Consider the following 26861-nt stretch of genomic DNA (forward strand, 5'->3'; position numbering starts at 1 on the left):
ACAACACACACACCCGAGCGCACAACACTAAACACGAACACCCTACACACCACACCCACAGAATCAGAGCTACTAAAAAGAAAACGATGTCAGACATCCAGTGCAACTCATTTTTTCACCCGATACATGGCCAGCTGCGCTCTGACTCAAAGCAATGCACATAACACTTTCAAAGGATTTCATTTTTTTTTTCTCCCAAGTGTAAACTCTTTTCTCCTCCGAGTAACAGTCCTGCAAATAGCCAGATTTCTCTTTGTTAATACCCCATTGTTCATTTTATGACATATCAATAAGAACCTAGCATGACAGCACCACTAAAGCCATACGCTGAGCGCACAAAAACACTCCCAGAAATGAGCCCCAACAGGATGCCAAGAGCGTCGTCACTTCCTCCATCAAGTTTATTTGTAATATCTCGCTTACACCTGATTGTGCTTTTAATTCCAACCAGCAACGCGCCTTAACATTAATCATCAAAATAACAAAAATAAATTGCTCATTCAACGACATGTATTACTACGCCCTTTCATCGCCCAGAACATGCATCCATTACTGCGAATTACCATCCCATCAACATTCTATAGTCTCACTGGACGCAAATTATAACCATGAATTAATATTTAATAAAAACCCATCGCAAACGTGTCTGTGTACATTGTAACCTCGAAATAGTTAATTAGTTGCGGTTGCAAACGTACGTTAATCAACAATAATACATTAACAGAATGGGCATCTTCCGTTGCCTACAGCACAAAGCTTTCTCACCAACGGTGGGTATTAATCTTTAATGCAGAGTCATCCAGGAATGAAATTTATATTATCGCCTGCTTTATCGACTGATTTCGGAAACAAAGTTGCGATTCCTTACTCCCCTTTGTTGTCATTGATTGAGTCACGTGACATCATTTAAGTCTTATGTCTATTGGCCACTGCGAGTTATAAAGCACATTGATCGATGATATAATTTTATAATTGTTTATGATTGCAATGTCACGGGCCAGAATAACACGATGCAGGAATGGCGCACTGAAGCGCAAAACCGTCACGGTCTACGTACGTTTGCAAACACGAGGAGGCACGACGTTTTGTAAATACTCATACGTTATTCGTAACAAATCTAGCCATCCCTTTTCACGTTGTGTGTTGACCAGAGGAGCCTGGGTAGAGTGTGGTCTAAGGAATGGAAATCTGCAGTATCAATAGCAAGCCTAATCGATAATCGACTTCTCGTTGACAAGTGGGATGTGAACCTGTGCCAATTACTTTCAGTGGGTGTATTTATGACGAGAAACAACATTTGCGGCAAGATACGGGTAAATAGTTGAAAACGATTATACGAAGGAAGAGTGGTGTAATTTTCACTAACTATATTCGCAGTTAAACGGTAAAACGACGCGATAGTTACAGCGTAATTTTCCAATTATTCGATCATCTTCCAATCTCGTTATTGGAACCGCCAGTACAGGATACGAGGCCTCTTAGCTACTGACGAAGACTGTGGTGTTATTTACTGCGGGACAATCGACTTCAGCGCAGGAGGGAACCGCTCAATAATTCCTGCCGTCGGATTTGAATTATTTCCTTATCCTATGATAAACAGGCGTGAAGCGTTGCTACATTACGCGTACGGCTTACTGCACGTACAAGACGGGTGCGGGTATTTGTTCGGATAGTCGGGTATTTGAACAGATATACTGCTTGTCCCCTCTGATAAAGTGGACCTGTCCGTCATCCATCAGTAGAGGAATTCGCCTGGTGTTTCCATGGTGCTGTTGGTTCTATGACAGATCTATTGTCACATGTGACCAAATCAGAAAGGCTGAAGAAAAGTGGTAGGATTAGTTAATTGCTTGCTGATGAAGAGGAATAATCCTTGTGTGACAGAAAGGGAGTAATTCGTTGAAATCCAAAACTGTTTGAAATTCCAATCCCTTCTTTCCGGAGTGGAACGGTACTCGTTGAATCCCCAAAGGGATTTGGTTGTCGATTTGTTTGGTGAAGACCGTTGAGTTTATCCTAACGACTTCTTTCAAGTCTTGGACGACTTGAAGCAATGTCAACGTCTCTGTGGAAAGTGTGTGTGTAGATGTTGACGATGATCAGTGATGAGGGGGCCAGCGTTTGATGTCAGGAATCCACCATGAACAACCATGATTACAAAATTAGGGAGGCAGACCCTAAAACGGACAATGCCGGACGAACCAGCGCCACTTCCAGTGGGATCGGAAGTGGGACTTCGAGCAAGGGGTCAGAGTCGGGGTCCGACACGGCGTCCCTCAGTTCAGGGGGGGTCTACCAACAGACGACTTCCGGTAGTTCTGATCGTCTGCTCGGGTTGTGTAACAGAGGCGAATGGATGATACTGGAACAGTCGTTAAGAAATATGGACAAGGCCAACCCACAGCTGTTGGCTACGGATGAGGTAAACGTCACCAAACATTCTTACAGTTTCTAAGCATGCTGTCATTCTCCCCAAACCAGCTCAACATTAAGTATATACATTTTAAACCATTTAAACTTATAACAATATGAAAATAAAGGTTGAAACATAGTGAGACTGCTGAGCTATGATGTGCTCACTGAACTTGATATCAATGCCTTATCATTAATTTGACTTCCGATCAATCAAGGCGTTTCAATTCTTATTAAACCCCTCATTTTATGTATATACCATAAGAATGTATATATTCATATGAAGTTTTTTAGCGTTGTTAAATCATCTTAATATAGAAAAAAGTTCGTTTGGTTGTATTTTTTAAATAATCAAAATTTATTGATAGTCCTAAGGCCAAAAGTCGCATTTGATAATAGTAATAGTTATAATTAAGGATGATGCTCCATTCAGACAGAAGAAATTGCAACGACAATATCGTTAAATAAAATCACACCCATAACAATGTCTACAACGTGACTAGTAGACAAAACTAGAATTTCTACTTGCATATAACCAATTTGGAGACTGTCACGCTTTAGTCCATCGACCTTTGATTGGTTGTATAAGCCATACCGGAAACAAATTAATGAAGCGTCAGTTAGACGGGGCAGGACGTGAGTGTCTGATAATAACTACAAGTGGTGTTTATGTTTACTGAAAACACATCAACCACTCGACCAAAGAATGTCTTATCACTTACTGGTTCATTACATCAAGAACGTTGTTATTTAGCACACAAAACATCAGAAAACAGATTGCCCAAATTCAACAGAATCTTTGTATACCACAAGGACAGAACTAATTTGGAATGAAAGAAGACAGTGTTTGATAGGACTCGTGTGCTGCCTTATACTATCAACTGAAGCAAATGCCATACATACTCTCGAAGACAGCTGTGTGTGTTGAACCAAAATACATATTTATTATGAATTCCTTACAATGAGGGGATGACGTTGGTTTAAGTACATGGTAATTGCTATATACTTTATGGCTATACTATATAATGTTTTCCACAATGAAAGGGATGGATAGCGGAAATGAGGATTGTGTTGTTTCCAGGGTTCAAAGTTTCCGCGTTACTTAAACCCTCCCCAAGCGGGCTGTATCTGAACTAGATATAGACGTTGTGTCAGAACGGCAAGGTATGCTTTCACAATCAATGTTTTTGAAAGCAGAATAATTTAGAATAATCATAAGAAAACTTCTTTGAAAGACATTTAGAAGTTGGAGTACTAAGTAAGGATAAGATATATGTATGAACAACTTCTTTATTACAATTGGAAGAGCCATTTCGGTATAGGCTGCTTGATAACGGTGTTAGAACCTACACCGAAACGTAGCTCCTAACTGTAATAAAGAAGTTGTTCATCCATATATCTTATCCTTACTTAATCTTAAGAAAAAACGAAATTGTTCATCTTACGATGAGAACACACACATGAGAACGTCATGTTAATGACGTGATATTGTTGCCCCTCAGAACAAATGAGGAATTAGATATAAGATTTATTACCGACATTGAGAAAGTGTAACTCAATCCGTATTTCGCATTTCAGTTTCAAAACCGTAATACAAAGCAAACCAGTGTCGCTCGTTTCTCCACAGTAAAATATTGACGCGATTTCTTATATCCGTCGGGTGGCAGTTATGTTTGTTCGCGACTGACCTGGAACTTTTAAAACACCCCCTCTTGTTGATCATTCTTTAGTTACCATGCAAACCTGACCCCTTGGGGACAGCGGGTGCATTTTAGTGATAACACTACCTTGGGCGCGACCCCTAGACCGGGGAAACACGATACGACTTCATGATATGGACTGCATGGTATTTAACGTCAACACCACTGTGAGAGAAACATCCGGCACATATAAAGGTCATACTCTGTTCTCATTCGAATTTGTACTTAAAGAATGAGTGAGTGAGTGAGTTGGGTTTAACGCCGCTTTGAACAGTATTTCAGTTATATAACGACATGTCAGCTAAATGTGGAAGGAAAGCCCGAAGTTATGTAGGTCTTAGACGTTTATCACCTTCGTGAAGCCCACGAGGACGGGTACCGTGCTGACAAACCTAGAAACATAATCGAAGCGAACTGGGATTCGAACCCACAATCATAGGTTCTTAACAAGTCAAATGGTTGGTTATCGAGAATGAACGTGTTGTCGATTTATTACATAATGTTAATCATGAACATAAACACATATTAACTTGGACTTTACTGGATATTGAGGTTTATCCATCCTTTCTTGTATTTTCTTAACTGTCTGCATGTGGCCAAATTGGCATTGCTCCGCAATTCTTTATGCAGAGTTGTACCCCTGGGGTGTGCCAGGATCCGCTAGTCGTAGGATCGCATTTCAAAATCGCAATGATAATGATACTTTGTTTGTGAGGTCCACACCCGTACCCGTGGGTTTATCCAAAGTGTTTAAATATATAGCTTCAGCGCCAGAGAATAACCAGTCTTGATTATCCGACGAAACAGATTCATTGGGCGCATCGCTTAGTTATTTACTCCCTCATTAAACTGACAGTGATATATATGAAATACTGTTCAACATTTGTACTCCCGGAAATTATTGAACAAACCCCATGAATGCTCACTGTATTAATCCATGAAAAGTTATTGAATTGAAGTGGGGGTGAAATCATGCAGCTACTGTAAAACTGAGGTTACGTGTTGAGTTATGGTGGTGGTGGTGAAATGGGGTTTAAAGTCGCGTCCAAGATTATTGCACTTATATAGCGACGTGCATGTACGTGTGTGTGTTTGTGTGGCTGCTTGTACTAGTCCGGACTGATGCCGAGTTATAGTGCTAGCTCACTGAGATACCATGCCGCAGTTTAACATGAATACCCGACTCAGACACAGTTTACTGACTCGGAGCCGACCAGTCCTTGTTTTAGCCCCTTAATGCCGAGCGCCAGACAGGGTAACAACAAGTACCATCTTTTAACGTCTTTTGGTATGACGCGGCCGGGGATCAAACCCCGGACCTTCCGCTCTCCGGGCGGACGCTCTACCACTAGACCACGGAGGCGGTCCGCTACGTGTTGAGAATATTATTGATTGACTTGTATTCAGAAGTCCGTGTTTTTCCGTTTTTGACAGTCCGACAATAGTCACTCACAGTTTAGTGTAACACTTATTGCTTCCTGGGAGATATCGCTACGATGAAATTGTATCACGATGTTTCGCAGACCGTTGTGACGCCATCGGTAACCATGACGTCACAATCAAATGGCGTCACCTATTTTTGCAATTGAAGCTAGTTATCTCTGTATTTTACACTCAAGGCACTGATTATCAGTGCCTATAAACTGAAAAAGTTGGAAGAATGATTTTGGATAATCAACAGATTCTCACCCTCGTGTCTTTTGATATCAAACACAACAATAGTCCATAAAAAATATTTTTTTAATTTGACGTTTACACGATATACGGCTTTTCCATTGGACGAGAGGTCGGTCACATGACCGCGAAATTGGCGTTCATAAGTGTATGAACGACACAATTTGACGGTTTTTTTACCCTTTTTTTTACGAGACCGTGTTCTTGAAATGACGTAAACACTGATGGACTACTTCCACATTTCTTGGAAAACCCCTGGGAATTCCCTGGCACGAAAACATACATATGCATTATTTCTGATCATTTAGAACCTTTAATCGTGGTCTCAGCATTTCAGCATACATTGAGAAACGTAAGAGAGCTTGACTGCATGATTGTTCACGAATTTCCTTGCTACGGCCCATCCTAATGAACAAACGCAAAAATGCACATCCAAACTATCGTCAGTATCGACTCGATCTGTGTCTAGGCTGACAGTGACCGTCTCCATCTACGAATCTACGAATTTACCTTGGTGTCTGTTTGACGCATCTTTAATCACCTTTCAACAATCGGTCAGTTGATCAATGATGACTAACACATGTAACCGCCACAGGTTCATTAAGAACTTCGGAAATCCTCCTGTCACGTTAATCGTGTCGGCCATTTTGACGTCGTGTACTTGATGTAAATGTGTTACGACGCGCTGTCATTGTGACTGACTTACTGAGGTAGTTCATTACAGACCTTTCTCATCTAATGGGGATATTATATGAACACATGTGTTGCGTAAGATGTTTCTGAAGAGCAAGTTCTTCCTCAATACGCTCATGTCACCTCTCTTTTTGGGGAACTATTTTATTCCGCGATATAGCTGGTTGTTGTTTGACTGTCAGTGTAAACATGAAGTCACACGTACTAAATATAATTGTGTTTAGATCTTGGCCTACATCCTTTGAGGTAAGAAATTGTGATAAAAAATTATAAGAATAGACTTTCACAAGCTCCGACGTTCATACAGTTTGGCCCTCACTATATGAAGGTTCATACTCCAATGAACTCACACAAAGTGAACGTCAATTCTTAAAGTAAAACTTTCTCGGCAAGCCTCGGAGTTTTTAACTTTTATCTTCTCGTGTTGACATATTTATATGAAAAGACACTCAGCTGAGATTATCCACGTATTTGCTTATGTGATAATACCTATGGGTTCATTAGTCCACTGTTTGATAGTGATTCATAAACATATGCAACCCGTGAAGATCCGGGTAGAGAATAGATCTTCAGCAACCCATTCTTGTATTAAGAGGCGACTTACGGGATCAGATGGTCAGGCTCAATGACTTGCTTGATGCATGTCATCGTATCCCAATTGCGAAGGTCGATACTCACGAAATCAATCACTGGATTGTCTGGTCCAGTCTCGGTAATTTACAGACTGCCGTCACATAGCTGGAATAGTGCTGAGTGCGGCATAAAACAACAAACAAACAACCATAAACACATGCTCACGATGTAGTCGCAGTTGTACAATGGGCTCTGCATTTAGTGGAGCGTTCTTATGATTATGGAAAAGATTGTGTCTCTGTTATCAACACATTTATGAAATATATAAGGTTGTCAATAAATTTATAACTAAACATCAACTTGTCTCGTTGACCTCTGATGGGATAACATTGAATATACTTACAATCCTCTCAAAAGTACCATGCCAAGAGTGTTTACGTAAAAACACTAAACATTTTAAACAGTTACTTGTGTGTTTCAAATTGCTAAAGCAATTTACTAATTGAAATTTACACCAAATTAAAGTATAAGGTTAAACGTTGACAAATTAGAGACGAGAAAATAATGACTCGTAACGTATATTTTAGGTTAATAGTCAAGTTAACATTTACGTTAAAATTTAAAATAATGTTTAATGTAAATCACCTATATTCTTCTCTGAACTGGTATACTAAAAGAGTTAAAAAAACAAAAGATCCATCCGGGATTCCGTGCTTTAGTCTTAGACCAAGGCACTTATTACAGATGAACATTCTTACTGCCGTACTAGTTCTTTCTTGAGCAATTCAATAACATAAGAATGTGTTTAAATGCAGCATCTATCTGTAGTGTTGGTATGTAGGTACTTGCCCTACATGTACCAATAGACACCAGGTGACTAGTACTCTCATCTCGGTCCGACGAGACCCTCGGGCAGTCAGCAAATCCACCTGGGATCAATGATGGTTGTTTGTCCGCTCCCTGGTGCCTACTCCAGGCTGTTCGACCCCAAACTTTGTTTGCGAGGGGACAATACCTTTGGAACACATTCTGAAGTATGTAAGCTGTTGTCTCAGGGAAGCTTGTGATACAATAGCAAGGTATGTTCATGATGCTATCGCATCATATGTTTATGTGTATCTCAGGGTATGTTTATGTGTATCTCAGGGTACGTTTGTGTGTATCTCAGGGAATGTTTGTGTGTATCTCGGGGTATGTTTATGTGTATCTCGGGGGTTGTTTATGTGTATCTCAGGGTATGTTTATGTGTATCTCTGGGAATGTTTATGTTTATCCCACGGATTGTTTATGTGTATCTCAGGGTATGTTCGTGTGTATCTCAGGGAATGTTTATGTGTATCTCGGGGTATGTTTATGTGTATCTCGGGGGATGTTTATGTATATCTCAGGGTATGTTTATGTGTATCTCAGGGTATGTTTATGTGTATCTCTGGGAATGTTTATGTTTATCCCACGGATTGTTTATGTGTATCTCAGGGTACGTTTGTGTGTATCTCAGGGAATGTTTGTGTGTATCTCTGAGTATGTTTATGTGTATCTTGGGGAATGTTTATGTGTATATCAGGGTATGTTTATGTGTTTCTCAGGGGATGTTTATGTGTATCCTAGGGTATGTTTATGTGTTTCTCAGGGTATGTTTGTGAGTATCTCAGGGTATATTTATGAATGATCTTTATTTCCTCCATTAATTTCGGAGAGTGCGTGTCCTGGAGTATGTTTATGCGTATATCAGGACATGTTTGTGTCGCATCAGGGTATATTTATGCGTTGCTATCTTAGTGTGTGTTAAGGTGACATCTCTGTTGACGTTGAGGTGCTACGTTTATAGGTATCTCATGCTGATGGCTCGTTCAGCTAGCACAGGCTATGTTCCTGATGATATGATAGGGTATGTTGATGTGCTGAATGTTAAGGTGCTATCTCGGATAAGGTAAGGTGTTATTTTATTGTTTATTAAGTTGTTATCTCGGATAAGGTAAAGTGTTCTATTAGCGTATGTTAACATGCTGTCTTAGTGTATGTTAATGTGCTCTCTTATTGTATGTTATGGTGCTATCTCCAGGTATGTTGACGTGCTCTCTTAGGATATATTAAGGTCGCATCTTAGGGTACTCAGAATACGGTAAGGTACTATCTCAAGGTATGTTAACGTGCTGCGTCAATGCATGCACAAGTGTTATTTGGGGAATTTGTGGGATACTATCTGTAGATATTTTTATGCGTTTGTAAGCATGGTTCATGATGCTATCTCAGAGTTTATTTATATTATCTCAGGCTACGCTTTTAGCGGCTTGCCACACCCGGTATATCTGGGTTAACAGACCCTCATTATGGCAGAGAAACCGGGTGTTCCAGTTATCTAAGGCGGCGCCCCAGTTCGTTGTGCAGAGTTGCGTCCCTTTGGCACGCCAGAAACGAATGACTGTGGGTTCGAATCCGGGTTTATGTTTCTAGGTTTATCAGCCCCATACCCATGCTCGTGGGTGTCGCCAAAGTGGTAAATGGCATTAAACACAACTATTTCACTCGCTCATCATGTCATTTGGAAAGTCTGAATATTTTATTTTTGTCGCATACCACCCTTCTGTTTTAATGAACCCGTTACATGGTGAATGGATGAGAATACGGGTGGTCCCGGGCTCAGTGTTGGCCTGATCTAGAGTATGACGATGTGTTGTTTTGACGTGAACATTAGCAAAGTGCATTCCGCCTGTTGTGATGATGGATTCACAAACCAGCCAAGCATGAATTATCACGAGACCGATAAACAACCAGCAGACAACAACAGTTTGAATTATTGCTCGATATTATCACGACGAGCAGCTAACCTCGAAAGATCAAAACAAACGTTGGAGTCGGAAAGCCTTTTCAAATTGTTTAACAAACGTCAGTGAATAATCATGACTGGTTCGCGGGATGTCAATTGACGTGATTCTCACTGTCTCCCTGCCCCACCTTGATCTCCGTTAGCTGTTATTGAACGTTACCCAGACCTGGTAATGTTCAGGTAATTATGGGGGCACGGGTCGCCCAGTCGTCTAAGGCGCCGCGATTCGCTGTGCAGAGTTGTGTCCCCTGGGCACGTCAGAAACCTATGATTGCGGTTTCGAATCCCGGTTCGCCCCGATTATGTTTCTAGGTTTGTCAGCACCATACCCATGTTCATTGGTTTCACCGAAGTAGTAAACGTCCGAGACCTGCATTACTTTGGCTTTCTTCCCACATTAAGCTGACACGCCGCGATACAACTGGAATTCTTTTAAAAGCGGCGCCTTAGACGACTGGGCCACCCGTGACCCCCGGGATACGATGACATGCATCAACCAAGTCAGCCTGACCACCCAAATCCGTTAGTCGCCTCTTACGGCAAACATGGGTTGCTGAATACCTATTCTGACCCGGATCTACACGGGGAGACAAGCAATGGTTGTTGAAGACATATTCTAACCCGGATCTTGACGGGGAGACAAGCATCGGTTGCTAAAGACCTATTCTAACTCCGGATCGTATGACGAGTGCAACATTGGCGCATGTCTACGTATCCTACATGAACTACGTGTCAGATAAACTACCATTCAACTAAAAATATAAACAAATGCGACCAACAATAGATTGATAGCATGGTTGTTTATGTATTAGATCAGATCGTAATTCAATCACTAGGTGTCCATCATCACATGTTTATGCAGCACATATCCACCGCCTCTGGCACAATCACAATATTGTTCCCCTTATAGTTGGCACGGAAACTTCAAAGCCTCGCTGAATCGTAAATACATTCGGATACAATGCATATTTGCTTTGTTAATTATTCTGTTTGGTAAGTGTTCGATAGACTTAAACTTGACTCTTAATATGGTGGGACTATTTACAATAAGGAATCAATCCGTTTTAGTTTCAACTGTGTCACAACAAAAGAATGAAAAGTACATATAGAATTGTATGAAAATGATACTTTCTTGTTGTAATATCGATTTTTGTGAATCATGAATGATTCACGGTTGTGATATAAATATTTTCTGTTTACATCATGTAATTTCAGGTTCAAAATACACAGAAATATTATCAAGGTGTGGATTTGACGCATTATACATATGCATATTGTTATTATTTTTAGTAGTAGTAGAAGTGGGTGAGAGTGAGTCTTGTTTTACGCCGCTTTAAGCTATATTCTAGAAATATCACAACAGAAATGGACTTCACACATTATTCCCATGTGGGGAATCGAACCCGGGTCTTCGGGTGACGAGCGATCCCTTTTCACTTTTCCTGGTAGGCTAGTTCGTTCCAATTGTTTCATTGTTCGCGAAGAGGCCAATAGCAACGTGACATCATATGAACGCATTATCGCAAATATTTTAACACGACGGCATCCATCGTACAAGACGTCACAGATATTTTTATGTGACGTTCAACCACAGCTAATGTCTCCATTTGAGATCAAGGAAACAAATATTTTTCGAATATTTCAGGGGGCACGGGTGGCCCAGTCGTCTAAGGCGCCGCGATTTCCTATGCAAAGTTCCGTCGACGCCAGAAACCTATGATTGTGGGTTCGAATCCCAGTTCGCCCCGATTGTTTCTAGGTTTGTCAGCACCATACTCGTGCTCGTGGGTTTCACCGAAGCAGTTAACGTCTGAGACCTGCATCACTTCGGGCTTTCCTCCCACATTAAGTTGACACGCCGTGATATAACTGGAATTCTGTTAAAAGCGGCGTTAAACCCAACTGACTCACTCACTCACATATACACACGTGTATATAGTGAACAGAGGGCTCTGTTGTGATGATCACCGGCAGTTATTGTTGTTTGTTGTTTAATTTCCATGTATATATTCTCACTGACATGTGTGACAAGACGTATTTGATAGGGACCGCCTCCGTGGTCTAGTGGTAGAGCAGCCACACACACACACACACACACACACACACACACACACACACACACACGTGCATGCACGTCGCTATATAAGTGCAATAATCTTGGACGCGACGTTAAACCCAATTTCACCTCACCTCACCTCTTTGATAGGCATTTAGAACTTGGAGTACTAAGTAAGGATAAGAATTTATGGATGAAATCTACTCCAGTATAACAATATCTACTCTACAGTATAATCATTGCCTCCTACTTGTATATATACTAGCCAACCACACTCTGTGTTAGAACCTACACCTACCTACCTAATTGAAATAAAGAAGTTGTTCATCCATAAATTCTTATCCTTACTTATGTGTGACATACTATCGAAAATTTAGGTGTACATAATTATATATGTATGAAATAAAGACAGACAGACATAGATATTTAAATAGAACTAGACAGATAGATGTATAGATATGAATATTTATATATACGTTAATAAACTACTCGAACTCTGATAATTAATTCACTGGGGCCAGTCCGTAATTCCTCGTATACTCGTACCTAGTTCTCGCAGACATCGCGGCGTTTGTAGTTCAGTTCAGTCAAACGCTCTTTGAAACCTAGTTATCAGTTCGTCAGCAAACTTTATTATTCTGAATTCAGTGAACCAAATGTTTTCATATTGCCGTAAAGGTCTTCTCCGCGCCTGGCATACTCGGCTTTAAGATAACCATATGACGTAGAGGTGTTATACCAACGTTAAACGACCGTTCTGCCATGACCTATAGTGATGGCCGGCCAACGTGTATCAAATCACAATAACATGCTTCTGATTGAGTCAGCCGATTTAACCGATACAAAGCATACCTGCGTTTACTCTGCCAGTGGTCTTGGGTCACATGGAACATCCCCACTGACACATGGCCACACAAACCATCAATCTGTCATGTCAAAGACATCCCCGAGTTTTCGTTCAATCAATAGTTTCCAATGGTGATTCCAGGACAGAGTTCCAAGTTCCATGTTTGTTGTCAGAGCTGCATGAAATGGGGATCTGTAATGATGTAATGCCTTGCTGATTGTGTGTCGTTTAACCTAGATATCCTATAACTTCACTAATTCAATCAATAACCGATATTCAGTGATTGTACCAGAGATAATCGGTACATGTTGATGCTGCATTTCTGAAGGGTCGTGTCTGACCCCACCAGTATGGAAACCGTGACTGCTATAGATAAGGGAAAATATTCCCGAGAATATGGAGTGAACTTATATATGAAGAATATACATGTATTTACGACATTTGAAAAGGTACTTATCGGGGTGGAGCGGTGCTCATGCTATCAACCACCGGCCTGCCTGTTCCATATATACGTACATACCGCAGTGATGTGGATGGGGTTCTATGTATGGAAGGGCGTTCATTTAGGCCATAAACGTAATTGATTTGTTTCCGAGAGGGGCGGAGGGGAAGCCTAGTGATAAAAGAGTTCGCTCGCCACGCCGAAGACCTGGGATCGAATCCCAACATGGGTACAACGTATGGAGCCCATTTCTGGTGTCCCCCGCTCTGCTATTGCTGGAATAGTGCTAAAAGCGGCGTAAAACCATACTCACTCACTCTATGTATGAAACACTGAACCCTGTGTGTAGACAGATTGTTCCGGTACTAGTCGGTCATCATATCTGACAGAGATCCACGCATTCATAAATATTGTTTTCTTCTAGGAAGGGTTATTAGATATTTATAACATAAACAGTTGAACAAAGGGAGAAAGAAGTCAGAGTAATGGCTGTTCATCCCAGGAGCCTACAATGCTGTTGTAGGTTGACACTGGCGTCGGTGGCGATGTTGTTAAGATATCTTCCCTGGGAATCCTGAAAATAGGTGTATTGTGTGTAGAATGTCGGGCACATCATGCTGAATGAGCCACATAATTAATACATAAGTAGAACCAGTCTCTCCTATTCAAGACATTGTATCTCCTTTCTGTTTTGGCAAATATCCCAAACCCTTGCTTCACTACGTTATTGACTGAGTGAGTTGGGTTTAACGCCGCTTTTAACAGTATTCCAGTTATATCACGGCGTGTCAGCTTAATGTGGGAGGAAAGCCCGAAGTGATGCAGGTCTCAGACGTTTACCACTTCGGTGAAACCCACGAGCACGGGTATGGTGCTGACAAACCTGACAAATCGGGGCGAACCGGGATTCGAACCCACAATCATAGGTTTCTGGCTTGCCCAAGGGACGCAACTCTGCACAGCGAATCGCGGCGCCTTCACTATTTGATAGTGATTCATGAACACATGATTGTCCTCAAATCGTGTTGATATATATGATATCAAAAGACACTTGAAATCCTCTATGGTTTTTGTTAATATTTGTAACAATGTGTTCGTGAGTTCACTATTTGATAGTGATTCATAAGCACATGCTCATGATATAATATGGAATCGCGCAATGGACTTCTGATTTCGGAATGGAATCTGTGGCTTTTAACTCTCAATTATTGCCGGAAGTTATTTTGAAATAATCATATGAACTCGTATGTTCGGTTCTGAATTAAATTTAGCGCGGTTAAATCTGACAAAAGATTACCGTCTAATTGACGCATTAATTGACAATTGATGACACTCTGCCTTGTGGCATCACCAAAATGGAACACGTGTGAAACTTAGGCTCCCCACGACCTAACAGTCCATGGAACGGTATGTGGTACTACTGCTGGATAAAGGCTGAGAGACTACAATTTAAACGGACTAAGCTCCTGCTAACCATGATCACGTGAGGTATTTGTTCACTAGAAACGCATTTGAAAAAATAAGGAAGGTAGTTAATTGACATTAATGATCTTTTTATCGCTGCAAAGACCTCCGGTGACATAAGGTGATTGTTTGTTCTATGAAGTTTACATCGAATTTCAATAACATCAGTTAATACCATTTCTGTATTTTCCTTCTTACTTTCATACTTATGAACACGCTATTAATTTAAATCTCTTCTATGATTCATTGAAATGAAAAACAAACAAATGTATATAATGAATCGGGACTGAATCAAACTACAGTAAACTACGGTTATAACGAACACGCTTATAACGAACTGACGGATATAACGAACTTGCTTTTTAGTCCCGACTATTTGCTGTAGGTATGCTGTATATATGCTTATAACGAACTACGGTTATAACGAACTAAAATTAGTGGTCCCTTTGAGTTCGTTATAACCGTAGTTTACTGTAATTCAGTACACACGTGCTTTCTGGTGGAAGTAAATAATCTAGCAATTGCGTAAACAGATTTCTTAATGAACTCTATTTGAAATAACTTCAAACAACTTCAAATCGACGGCCCGTGCGATATTAAATATTATTATCTTATTCATTTTGATTTGTTTGATTCAACTGTATCATTGACCTTACATTTCTCGCCATCATCCTATACCTTTGTCAGATCTGTCAACATCAATCGTTAATAGACCTATTAATCTACAAGAAATAGTCACTTCATGAATAGATAACTTGTTCCCTGTGTGCCGGAAGCTTGTTCCAATATCGACTATAGGGGTGGTATAGACATATGAACGCTATTCAAGAATCGCCTTTGTTAATCCCTGAGGAAACGGTCAAGCATATCCATATAGATTTCCTGTTCATGTACTATAATAATTAATACAAACAGGAGCATCCTCATCCTCACCTTTGAGACAGAACGGTTTCATCGTACAATTGATTGCTACATTGTTTTTGACTGTATCACATCACTGACCACTTGTATTGACGTTGTGTAAGTGTATATGAACCTAACGGTCAATACAACCAATATTGACACTCCGTTGTATTTACCAACACCATATATCAGGTAGATATATTTGTCCACGTATTATGGAATGCAAAAATAGATTGTATTTATTATTTGAGTTTTATGTTTGCGCTGAAAGTATAGACCATCATACGTGGGGTTACAGGTCCATATTGGCAGTCCGTCTCACTAAATACGCTTTTATTAATGAAAACCTTGACATTCCATGGCCTCCTGTCCCAGTAATGGACATCTTGTGTACAAAGAGTTCTTATAGTCTGTGTACCCCAAGGACCCTTCCTGTCCCTTTGTCTTTTCTCCAGAACGTTGTTGTTACGAAACGTTCTCCAAATACCTACGTTAAGAGCGTTGCTGATGAGGACGCCGTACTTGTAGAATCCTATTCATATTATTTTGCCCAAGATTACCAAATACACAATAATTCTGATCACAATTGAGTGAACAGAATTATAACGGACACTGACAGACGAAATTATGGCTGCTGTAAAATCGGATGGAGCGTGATCTAGACCTTCACACATGGCGGTGCTCTGGGGACTTCACAGTAATCCTAGTGATATACATCATTTCAACATTGACTGGCATAAAAATGTTTTTCAGTGAGTGTGGCTTCACACTTATGGAAAATCGAACCCGGTCTTTTAAGCGAGGAGTGAGCGCATTTACCACCATACAACGCCACCACCCTCCGTACATTTATATCGAATCCGAGATAGGAGTATGAAGAGACTGGCAGAGACAGGTTTATAAGGTTGTCATGTAAAATCATCTGTATTTGGGTACAGCCGCATAGGCATACATTATGTCTACTGTTCAAAAACACATAGCATTGATTCATTATAGTTTCTGAATGACAATGGCATACGAAACATAGAAAGAAATGAATTTACATATTTTCAAGTGTGTACGATGTATTTAACATGCAGCAAAATATTGTTACTTCATCTAAAAGATATAACAATTACATGTACATTCAATAATTACATACACTGAGTGAGTGAGTGAGTGAGTATGGTTTCACGCCGCTTTTAGCAATATTCCAGCAATATCACGGCGGGGGACACCAGACATGGCCTTCACACATTGTAACCATATCGGGAATCGAACCCGGGTCTTCGGCGTGGCGAGCGAACGCTTTAACCACAAGGCCACCCGCCCCCGACAAAGATAAATGCTGCTATACTTTGACTTTGTAGGTTGTCAATATCCCATCTGTCGTCTCCAATACTGAACACTATTGTAGTGGGGCGGTCGGGTAGCCTCTTGGTTAAAGCGTTCGCTCGTCAAGACCCGGGTTCGATTCCCGAAACGGGTACAATATGTGAAGCCCATTTGTGGTGTCACCCTCCGTGATATTGCTGGAATATTGCTAAAAGCGGCGTAAAACCACATTCACTTACTCACTCACTTACCCACTTACTATTATAGCGTAGCTTTTCATGTCAAAAGAATTGATTGAATACACATCTTGCATTGAACAAGATTGTCAATCACGACACGCTTCAATTCTAACTCAAGAATGTCCTATTTCTTTATGTATTTTCCTTCTATCGTTTAATATGATGACATCTTGTGCTTTGTATGCAAGACGTATACCACGCCAACTGACAGCGGTACCGAGATACTGTAACCTTCCAGTGACCTGGAAACCACTAAAATCCAAATAACATGCATTTGTTCGGCCCATCCTTGCACGAGGGCTACCCCTATCAAAAATTGAGTAGTATGGTATATGTGATACCTAAGTTGTTATATGATCCTGTCTGCTGTTCCAGGAAACCGGTGTCACCCCTCTTATGGTTGCTGTACGAGAGAACAAGCTTGTAATTGCTGAACGTCTCCTTGACCTAGGAGTCAACGTCAACGCTAAGGCCAAGGTGAGTTTCCTGTCAGGGTAACGCCAAAGAATGAATTCACAACCACGCGGAGCTTTAATGGCTTTGTGAATAATTAATCCACATCATTGTGAAAATGTAGCCCATCGATCGACTGATTTTTAAATAGTGGCTGGATGACAAAGCTGACTCGCTAAGACGTCTTCAATGCAACTAAAAGCATTTTAATTTCGTGAAGATAACCATCTGAGCATTCCAGAATGTGGGAGTAAACCCCTTGAAAACAGTTTTCCAGAGTTACATATCGGTGTTGAGTGTTTAACTAAGCCGTGGGATGAGTGGGTTCATTTTATTGACTTGAGGAAAAGACCTCACTCTGCCAGGAGAGTTATTGACACATGCAACTTACTTGTAGAGACGCTGCTCGATCAATAAAAATGCTGATTGATTTTCACTTATGCAACATTAATAATCGACCAAACCTCGAGTATGATTACTGGAAATCAAGCTTGCAAACGACAATTTCAAACGATATTTAGTTGTTTGTATGCGGTCTCTAGACGTTTGTATTTCATTATTAGGAGGTCAAACTAACGAGCTCGCGACGACAATGTGTGATTTGAAGTTTGTTGCAACACAACGACACCATCGACCGTTATCCTCCGCAAAAAGATGTGAATAACCAATTCCGGTATAATTTAGTATCGATTTTACTCATTTAGTATTGTGATTGCTTAGCTGCTGTGGAATAGGCTGATAGGTGATGTATAAAGGTGTGAACGGATGAAAGTGAAAATACGTGTTAAGGAGATGCTGACATTTAAAATAATATTTTGATTCAGTGAGTAAGATATTATACTGTATTTATCAATATTCCAGCAATAACACGGCTTGGGATACCAGAAATTGAACTTTGATTTAAACTAAAAAGAAAATAAACATATAGCTGATGTTCGCTCTTAAAACGGCTTTGAATTTTTTAACTCGAGATGAAGATAATACTTTGGCTGTTAAGTTGTATTGTTTATGAAAGGCTTTTGTCGCTTTTAGTTATTTGATGGTTTATAATTTTACCTATTTTTTTTTGTCTCACCGGAATTCTCTCAAGTCAAAAGAATTAGTCAATGATGCGACGTCTTTCGAATGTATGGATGTATCAGTTGAGACATGTATGGTAGTTGCGTATAAATGTGTCCAGAGGAGATTGTGGGTGTACTGTTTCCGTAGCGTTACCAATTACAAATTTCTATATATAAAGTATATACGTGTCCATGTAAATTAGACTGGACCAAAGAAGTCTAATTGGATCAAATCCGAAATTAAATTGGCGAACTATTTGACATTGTTATCCTATAACTTATAACATAATAGTATCACTTATTCGTGCGTGTACCTGCCTATTGAAAAGTGAAGACGGAGTAAAAAATATAATGTGACAGGAAATAATCTCAGATATTAGTAAACTAGTGTCCAAAAGAAACGATACCACCTGTTTGCAACGACATAAAAGAAAAACTAAACAATGCAGAAGTTTAGGATTGGTGTTATGCTTTTGACATCTGTACAAAAATTTCATTTCAATAAAATCTGTACAACCAATATGACAAGCCTTTAAAGATGGGTGGGGTCGAAAAATGAACATTTCGTTAGAGCACTGATCACAGAAACAACGGGAAATGTCACACCACACGTCTCAAAGTCATGTCAGTAGCGGGTATGTCCACCGTGAGCATCAATACATGCCAGAACACGCCTACGGACTGATGACGTCAAACGTCTGATGACGTTGGGAGTGATGCGTTGCCATTCCTCGAGGAGACATCGTTCCAAGTCCTGGACGTTGACTGGAGGCACCGGCGACGTCGGATTTGCCGATCGAGGTGGTCCCATAAGTGCTCGATGGGATTCATGTCCGGTGAACATGCGGGCCATGGCAAAACCTGTACGTTGGCGTTGGCAAGGAAGTTCTGTGTCAATCTTGCTGTGTGTGGCCTTGCATTGTCATGTTGGAAAAGGAGTCCACGAGGCTGTTGCTGAATAAAGGGCACCACAACAGGTCGTAGGATGTCATCAAGATAACGCTGTGCATTCAGGTTTCCACGAATTACGACAAGCATCGTTTTGACGTCACCACATATGCCACCCCAAACCATTAACCCTCCACCTCAAAACGGCCGGACCTGTTGGATACAGTTAGGCGCCAAACGTTCACCAAATCGTCGGTATACAAGCTGCCGTCCATCGTTTCTGAAGATGAGGAATCTGCTCTCATCAGAGAACATAACACGTGCCCAGTCCCGCCGTTGCCAACGTCGAACTCGCCTGGCCCAGATCAGTCTGTTGTTCCGGTGTCGAGGCGTCAGGAGCGGTCCGCGGTAGGGATGACGTGGCCGGATACCATACTGCCGTAGTCTCCTGTAGACGGTCTGTCGACTGATCCTGTGTCCCAGTGCTGTAGCCGCCGTGGACGTCGCTGTTACGGTGCGGTTCCTCAGGTGTAATACCCGGATGTAACGATCTTCACGGGGCGTGGTTACTCGTGGTCTTCCACTCCTGGGCCTGTCTGACGTCTGACCTGTCTGACGTAACCGCTGCATCAACCTGGTGATAGTGATGCGTGCGCAGCCCAACCTTCTGGCGACGTCGACGTGTGACGCTCCTTGTTGGACCATTCCAACGGCTCTCTCTCTCTCGATGGCTGTCAAACGTGGCATATCTTGTGTTCTTTTTGTTGCTGTGATATCAACGTGTCTGATCAGCCGTTTTATTCAGTTTTTATGCACGTGCAGAACATGCTAGAGAGGGAAATGTCACTTTCACGAAATTTACGTTTTTTCCCGGAAGTGATCACGTGTTCCCGGTATTTTTTATCGACTATGCTGTGTTTGGGATGTGCAATACGAATTGGCTTTTTTTCATACTAGACAATTCACTTAGTAAAAAACAATTTTGAAAATAAGTTGGTATCGTTTCTTTTGGACAATAGTTTATTTCACAGAAGAAAGAAAACGGTATGAACCAGAAGAATATTTAATAAGGCCAAACATTTTAATATGTGTAGCACTACTAATTGTACCCTCCCGCCTTTACTACAGGGTAACATACGTATTGTATGTAAATGGATCACATAAAACAACACCAACACATGTCGAATACCTGTTTGTGTCGACCATCTAACGCATGAAAGTAATTCCCAATCAAGCTTCTAAATCACGCCGAATACATCTAACAATTTACAATGAAGGTAATTACGTTCACACTGCTTGAAATGTAAACTTATTTCCCTGGAAAAGTGGCTAATTGATTCTTTATTCAGTTTTGTTATCTGAAAATATTTGTACATTATTGTGCGCACTACAGTGGAACTGGTGCGACATAAACTCCTTTGGGCAGCAGAAATAGCGCTGAGCTCGGCGTTCGTGCCGACATCATTCTAGCGTCGGTTGAGGCTTGCATATCTGTTAATTTCTCATTGTCCCGTGTTTGCCCGTATATTAGCCTCTGTTTGAGTTTCCTGCATCTCCGTTACCTGCACTTCAACAATCAATGCGCTGATTTTCTGTGCAATATCCATCTCCACATACACAAATGTCTTTGTTGAGAGTTCTGAGCGTGTCGCATGAAAGGTTCATGATACCCAGGCCCGTTCAATACACCCCAGTGGCTATCAAGCACATACAAATTTACTGGAATTACGATTTTGTTTAAATAAGTCGACATTTACGTCTCACAAAGAATATTTCCCTCAAGTTAATATTTGTGCAAGCAAATATAGATTTTATGTTTTTACAGAGACAGTTTTCACAATTTACCCTTATCCACATTTGAGCGATTTTTTAAATAAAATCAATTATGCTCCATTAAAGAAGTCTAAAATGAAAGCATTCAATGTGTTGAGTGATGTTGATATGCATCATGATAGTGGCGTAACTCGTCATGGCGAGAGAAACTGTATTACAATGCCAAAAGATTATGAAAGCACTTCCTCCTATGTGCATATATAAGCATCATTATACAAGCATGTTGATATACATGAAACCATTGTATCGTCGGGGCCCAGTCGTCTAAGCGGTGTCGATCGTCGCGCTGAAGACCCGGGTTCGCTTCCCCACGTGGGTAAAATGTGTGAAGCAAGCCCAGGTCTGGTGTTCCCCGCAGATGATAGTGCTGTAATATGGCAAGAAATGACGTAGAACACCATTCATTCATTCTTGAAGTCAACAATTGTGTGAATTTATTTTCATTTCTCTTTTTTTCATTCAGAAAATCCAGAACAGCTTAAACCTTTAATTGACTGTAATAATAGTCAGTTGCGTGACCTTCACATGATGATTGGCAGCCAACATCTTTTATTGTTATTTGAAAATAAGCTGCTGAATTTGTGAGTTAGCATCAAAATGGGTTTTACTTTTTAAGGGCATGAAATAACTTTTAAAAGAAAGGAAACACAATATTTACATTTCCAAGAATATCTAAGGTCATACGGATCAAAGAGTTGAGTATGGGTTTTCTGTCTTTTTAGCAAAACATAAGCTGCTCTAGAAAGTGCTGGTAAACAAGAATTTGTCATCAGGTTTAATCAAGTCAATTGACATGTTGGATGATCTGATGAGTTGCTGGTCCAAACATTATTTGGCTTCACCTTTCACAGAATACAATTCTACGTCCCGAGGCGATGACTGGAAGCTAATCCTTCTCAGTCAATAATCCCGGAATATTAAATGGTCGGTGTCTTAAATCTTTGTCGGAATCTTACCTTTCGCCATGGCAACAGTGTTACAGCTTAAACCGTTGAAACTTTCAAAAAAAGAAATGTTATTTTAAAAAGCTACTTGTTAGATATTTGTGAATAAATCCGATATTTATTCAGAAAATATTGACGCTGGAAGCGTTTCCTTTCATTCTCTTTTTTAAAATTAATAACCTCTGATATATAAATTATATATCAGATATACAGCATCCAGCTATCTGATTGGCTATTCGCCGTCTGAAAAACAATACAAGCCAGTAGGCTGGCCTGTACTTACTTCATGACGTTAAAAACTGGCCCCCTCCTGGTATAACGTCATGTAACGTCATGTAACACCATGTAAGCTGATTTCCGGCTTTCTATACGCGTCTTTGTTTTGTTTGTTTATTTGCTGTTAAACGCCGCACTCACCAGTTTTCCAGCCATATGACGGCGGTCTGTAAATAATCGAGTCTGGACCAGACAATCCAGTGTTTGATATCATGAGTATCGATATACACAACTAGGATGTATGGCATACATCAACCAAGACACCCGATCCCGTTAGTCGCCTCTTTAGACGGACGTTGTTGCCTGTTACGGCAAGCATGGGTTGCTAAAGACCTATTCTAACCCGGATCTTCAAGGGTTCTATACGCGTTCTCAGAATTGACATAGCTCACATTTTCAGTTACCATACCGTGCCCCCTGGCGGCCGCTAGATCTGATACTATCACATATACATATCTCTCCGGACATTAATATCTGTAACTTGTGAGCACGTTATGATACATTCGTCACATGTGTCTTTAGCAGGTGTACGAGTAACTCTCTTGTTACTCACAGTGTGGTTGCGTCATCCCAACCGTGATGGATTAGTAGTAAATCTGACCTGAACGTATCCCCCCCCCCTTTCACTCACTCACTCACTCACTCACTCACTCACTCACTCACTCACTCACTCACTTGAAAGAAACTTTGATTGGTAAATCAAGGAGGGAGATGGAGCGGAACCATGGATTTCGGGGATTTCATGGGTTTCTTCGATCCCGTATATGTAAACCCGTGAAATGTCCATTGTCCGTCACGTGCAAAATGAAACCGCTAAAATATAAGTAACATTAATGAGTCCTGTATTTTTAAGAAATTGAGGGTGTGTCCCTTCACTTCCTCCCAGTGTGTAATAAAAAACGTACATGCTTCATACGTCGTCGACTTACGACCCACCCGATCAGAGCCGGAACCTTGGCGACATTCAGCGCGACAGACGGTCCGTAATGTCGAGTTTCCAGTAGCTTATTCGATACATTTGCTCATATCATGGTTTACAGTTTGCATTGGCAACAGATATACGCAGTCCTTTAATTTGTACTGTTGTAAGTGAAGACAAGATGGTTTCTATGCCTAATATATCTAAATATATGATCGAGAACGGGTCAAGTGTTTGTGCCAGGGGCCTAAGAAACAGGATAGCATGTCTCCCAGAAAAAACAGTCGATATTACTGCATGTAGAACAATCACTGGAATTGAAGTCCTGTCAGCTCCGTTCCATCAGGTGTCCTGTCATTACATGGTTACAAAATAGAACACACGTTCTTATTGCAATTTTTAGAACTCTATAGAGAAGACATAAAAAATGCATCGATTTTCTCCGCGTTTGAAACATCATTTTATGCCCTGGCTTCATAGATGAATGCATGTCTGACGACGCTCAAGGGAACACAGGACTAACAGTGCGTTGTTGCCAAGTCCTCACGTGTCCATGTTCATCATAACGCTAGCCATGTGTGCTTAATAACGCCAAGTCATGTGTGTTTAATAACGTTGAGCCACATGTGCTTCGTAACGCTAGCCATGTGTGCTTCGTAACGCTAGCAATGTGTGCTTCTTAACGCCTAGCCATGTGTGATTCTTAACGCTAGCCATATGTGCTTCATAACGCTAGCCACGTGTGCTTCATAACGCTAGCCATGTGTGATTCATAAGTCTAGCCATGTGTGCTTCGTAGCGCTAGCCACGGGTGCTTCATAACGCTAGCCATGTGTGCTTAATAACGCTAGGCATGGGTGCTTCATAACGCTAGCCATGTGTGCTTAATAACGCTAGCCATGTGTGATTCATAACGCCTAGCCATGTGTGCTTCGTAACGCTAGCCATGTGTGCTTCGTAACGCTAGCCATGTGTGCTTCGTAACGCTAGCCATGTGTGCTTCGTAATGCTAGTCATGTGTGCTTCTTAACGCCTAGCCATGTGTGCTTCATAACGCTAGCCATGTGTGCTTCATAACGCTAGCCATGTGTGCTTCATAACGCTAGCCATGTGTGCTTCATAACGCTAGCAATGTGTGCTTCATAACGCCTAGCCATGTGTGCTTCATAACGCTAGCCATGTGTGCTTCATAACGCCTAGCCATGTGTGCTTCATAACGCTAGCCATGTATGCTTCATAACGCCTAGCCATGTGTGCTTCATAACGCTAGCAATGTGTGCTTCATAACGCTAGCATGTGTGCTTCATAACGCTAGCAATGTGTGCTTCATAACGCTAGCCATGGGTGCTTCATAACGCTAGCCATGTGTGCTTCATAACGCTAGCAATCAGTGCTTCATAACGCTAGCCATGGGTGCTTCATAACGCTAGCAATGTGTGCTTCATAACGCTAGCCATGGGTGCTTCATAACGCTAGCCATGTGAGCTTCGTAACGCTAGCCATGTGTGCTTCTTAACGCTAGGCATGGGTGCTTCATAACGCTAGCAATGTGAGCTTCGTAACGCTAGCCATGTGTGCTTCTTAACGCTAGGCATGGGTGCTTCATAAGGCTGACGTATGCTTTATATGTCTCGCCGTACGTGCAGCTATTTAGTGACGACATCCTGATACAGCAAACAAGTTACAAAACCCGCTCGGCAAATACTGCTAGAAATACTGGACCAAATATGTTCATATTCTTAATGAAATGGAATCAAGTCGAATTTGAGGCAAACGATTCTTCAATGTATTTACAGTTAGCGACATCAAACTGAAACACTCCGACTGAATTGATTTGTTATCACGCGCTAGTTTCTTTATCGGAATGTGACGCGAAGCGTTTGTTTGGCGCCATATTAATTGCCAGGTGACCTCCAGACGACAATTTGGTTATGTTAAGGCTCTGTGCATCGCGTACATCTAAAGTCTGTCTTCAAATACTTCAAGCGACGCCGTTTCACTGTAAAAAGTTTGAAGTGCCGAGATTACAGAGATCGGTAAAATGTCTGTTGCCATGACGACGGGTACATCTTTTCTAGTTGTTCTCCACTCTACCGGGGTGCTTGAACATTTATCTGAACGCCATTGACCGAAATAAATTTCATGTAATTTACATGCAAGGTGCGAAGAAATTTAATATTGGACTAAGACAACGGGCTTGTGGTATTCGTCTTCGATTGTTTTCACATGACAGTGGGTTTGTTTGTTTGTTTGTTTGTTTGTTTGTTTGAACAGCTGACATTGTCTTCTTACGGGTTTCCAAGATACAATAGTCAATATATTCATGCAGGAGATGAATGTGAATAGTAGTTCAAGATCTGTGTTGTTTGAGAACTATTAATTATTGACTACAGTAAGGGACATTCTCGCGATCTCGCAGTTTTATTAATCCCTCCTGGAGATCGAAAAGTATTTATGCATGATAAGGAGAAAGTGACGCTATGAATATGAGAGTTAGATTAATGGAAAAAAGAATGATAACATGAAAACGATTTTGTTGCGAAAACACATTTTGAAAAGATGAATACATTGAACTTGCATTATGAGAGTACAACGGAAGTGTACCTCGACAATACATACAGATGGTCACGTGGCATAGAAGTTACTGCATTCACGCGTCACGTTCCGTGTTCGGGTTCTTGCCTCCGAAGGGTTACAGCTTGAGAAATCCCCGAGACGCGTGCATAATCTCGAAGCAATGACCTAATACCACGTTTTTATTTTTTGATACTTTTACTCACTTGTAGAGTGAGTGAGTAATTTGTGTTTAACGCTGCTTGGAAAAAGTATTTCAGTTCCTTCACGGGGTGTCAATTTAATGTGGAAGGAAAGCCTGAAGTGCAGCACTACGTTTACCACTTTGATGAAACTACGGGCATGAACTGAACAACCGAGAATTAGGGCCATTAAAGGATTCCAACACACGATCATAGGATTCATAGTTGAAACCAGAATCATTTAATCAGGGAGTGTCACTTAAGGGAATTACTAGCCCTGAAGACTGCTGTGGTAGGCATGGGGAGAACATGTCTAATTTTTTCGCACTTGACACAAAAATGATGTCCGATGAAAATTTACTATTTTACTTCACGTGTCTTTGCATGTGTTTGTGTCATCGGTGCGGCAGGATACGCCTACCTTTTCGTGAACACCTGGTATTATCACTATGTGATAATGATTCAGAAACATATACTCATGCTGTAGTTGGAATCGAACAATCGACTCGAGTAGAGATTTCTTATAACTATACAAATGTGTTTAGTCGCTTTTTATTATTTAGAAACGTCATGATCAATTTAAATGT

General features: G+C 40.9%; 1 protein-coding gene across 5 annotated transcripts in view; it reads left to right on the top strand.

Moving 5' to 3' along the window:
- Window positions 1–26861, top strand: part of LOC124133261 (serine/threonine-protein phosphatase 6 regulatory ankyrin repeat subunit B-like) — a 134545-nt gene that overhangs the window by 56459 nt on the left and 51225 nt on the right. For 3 of the 5 annotated variants that reach the window (XM_046497603.2, XM_046497606.2, XM_046497607.2), the window contains exons 1-2: window positions 1027–2422; window positions 17520–17621. In XM_046497603.2, coding sequence (XP_046353559.1) covers window positions 2141–2422; window positions 17520–17621 — 384 coding nt within the window. In that variant the 5' untranslated portion in view covers window positions 1027–2140. Of the gene's footprint in view, window positions 1–1025; window positions 2423–17519; window positions 17622–26861 lie in introns of those variants that run through there. The other 2 variants (XM_046497604.2, XM_046497608.2) reach the window with 2 other exon arrangements.

The sequence above is a fragment of the Haliotis rufescens genome, unplaced genomic scaffold, assembly GCF_023055435.1.
Source record: "Haliotis rufescens isolate VD_foot unplaced genomic scaffold, xgHalRufe1.0.p SCAF_2, whole genome shotgun sequence".
Classification (NCBI taxonomy): domain Eukaryota; kingdom Metazoa; phylum Mollusca; class Gastropoda; order Lepetellida; family Haliotidae; genus Haliotis; species Haliotis rufescens.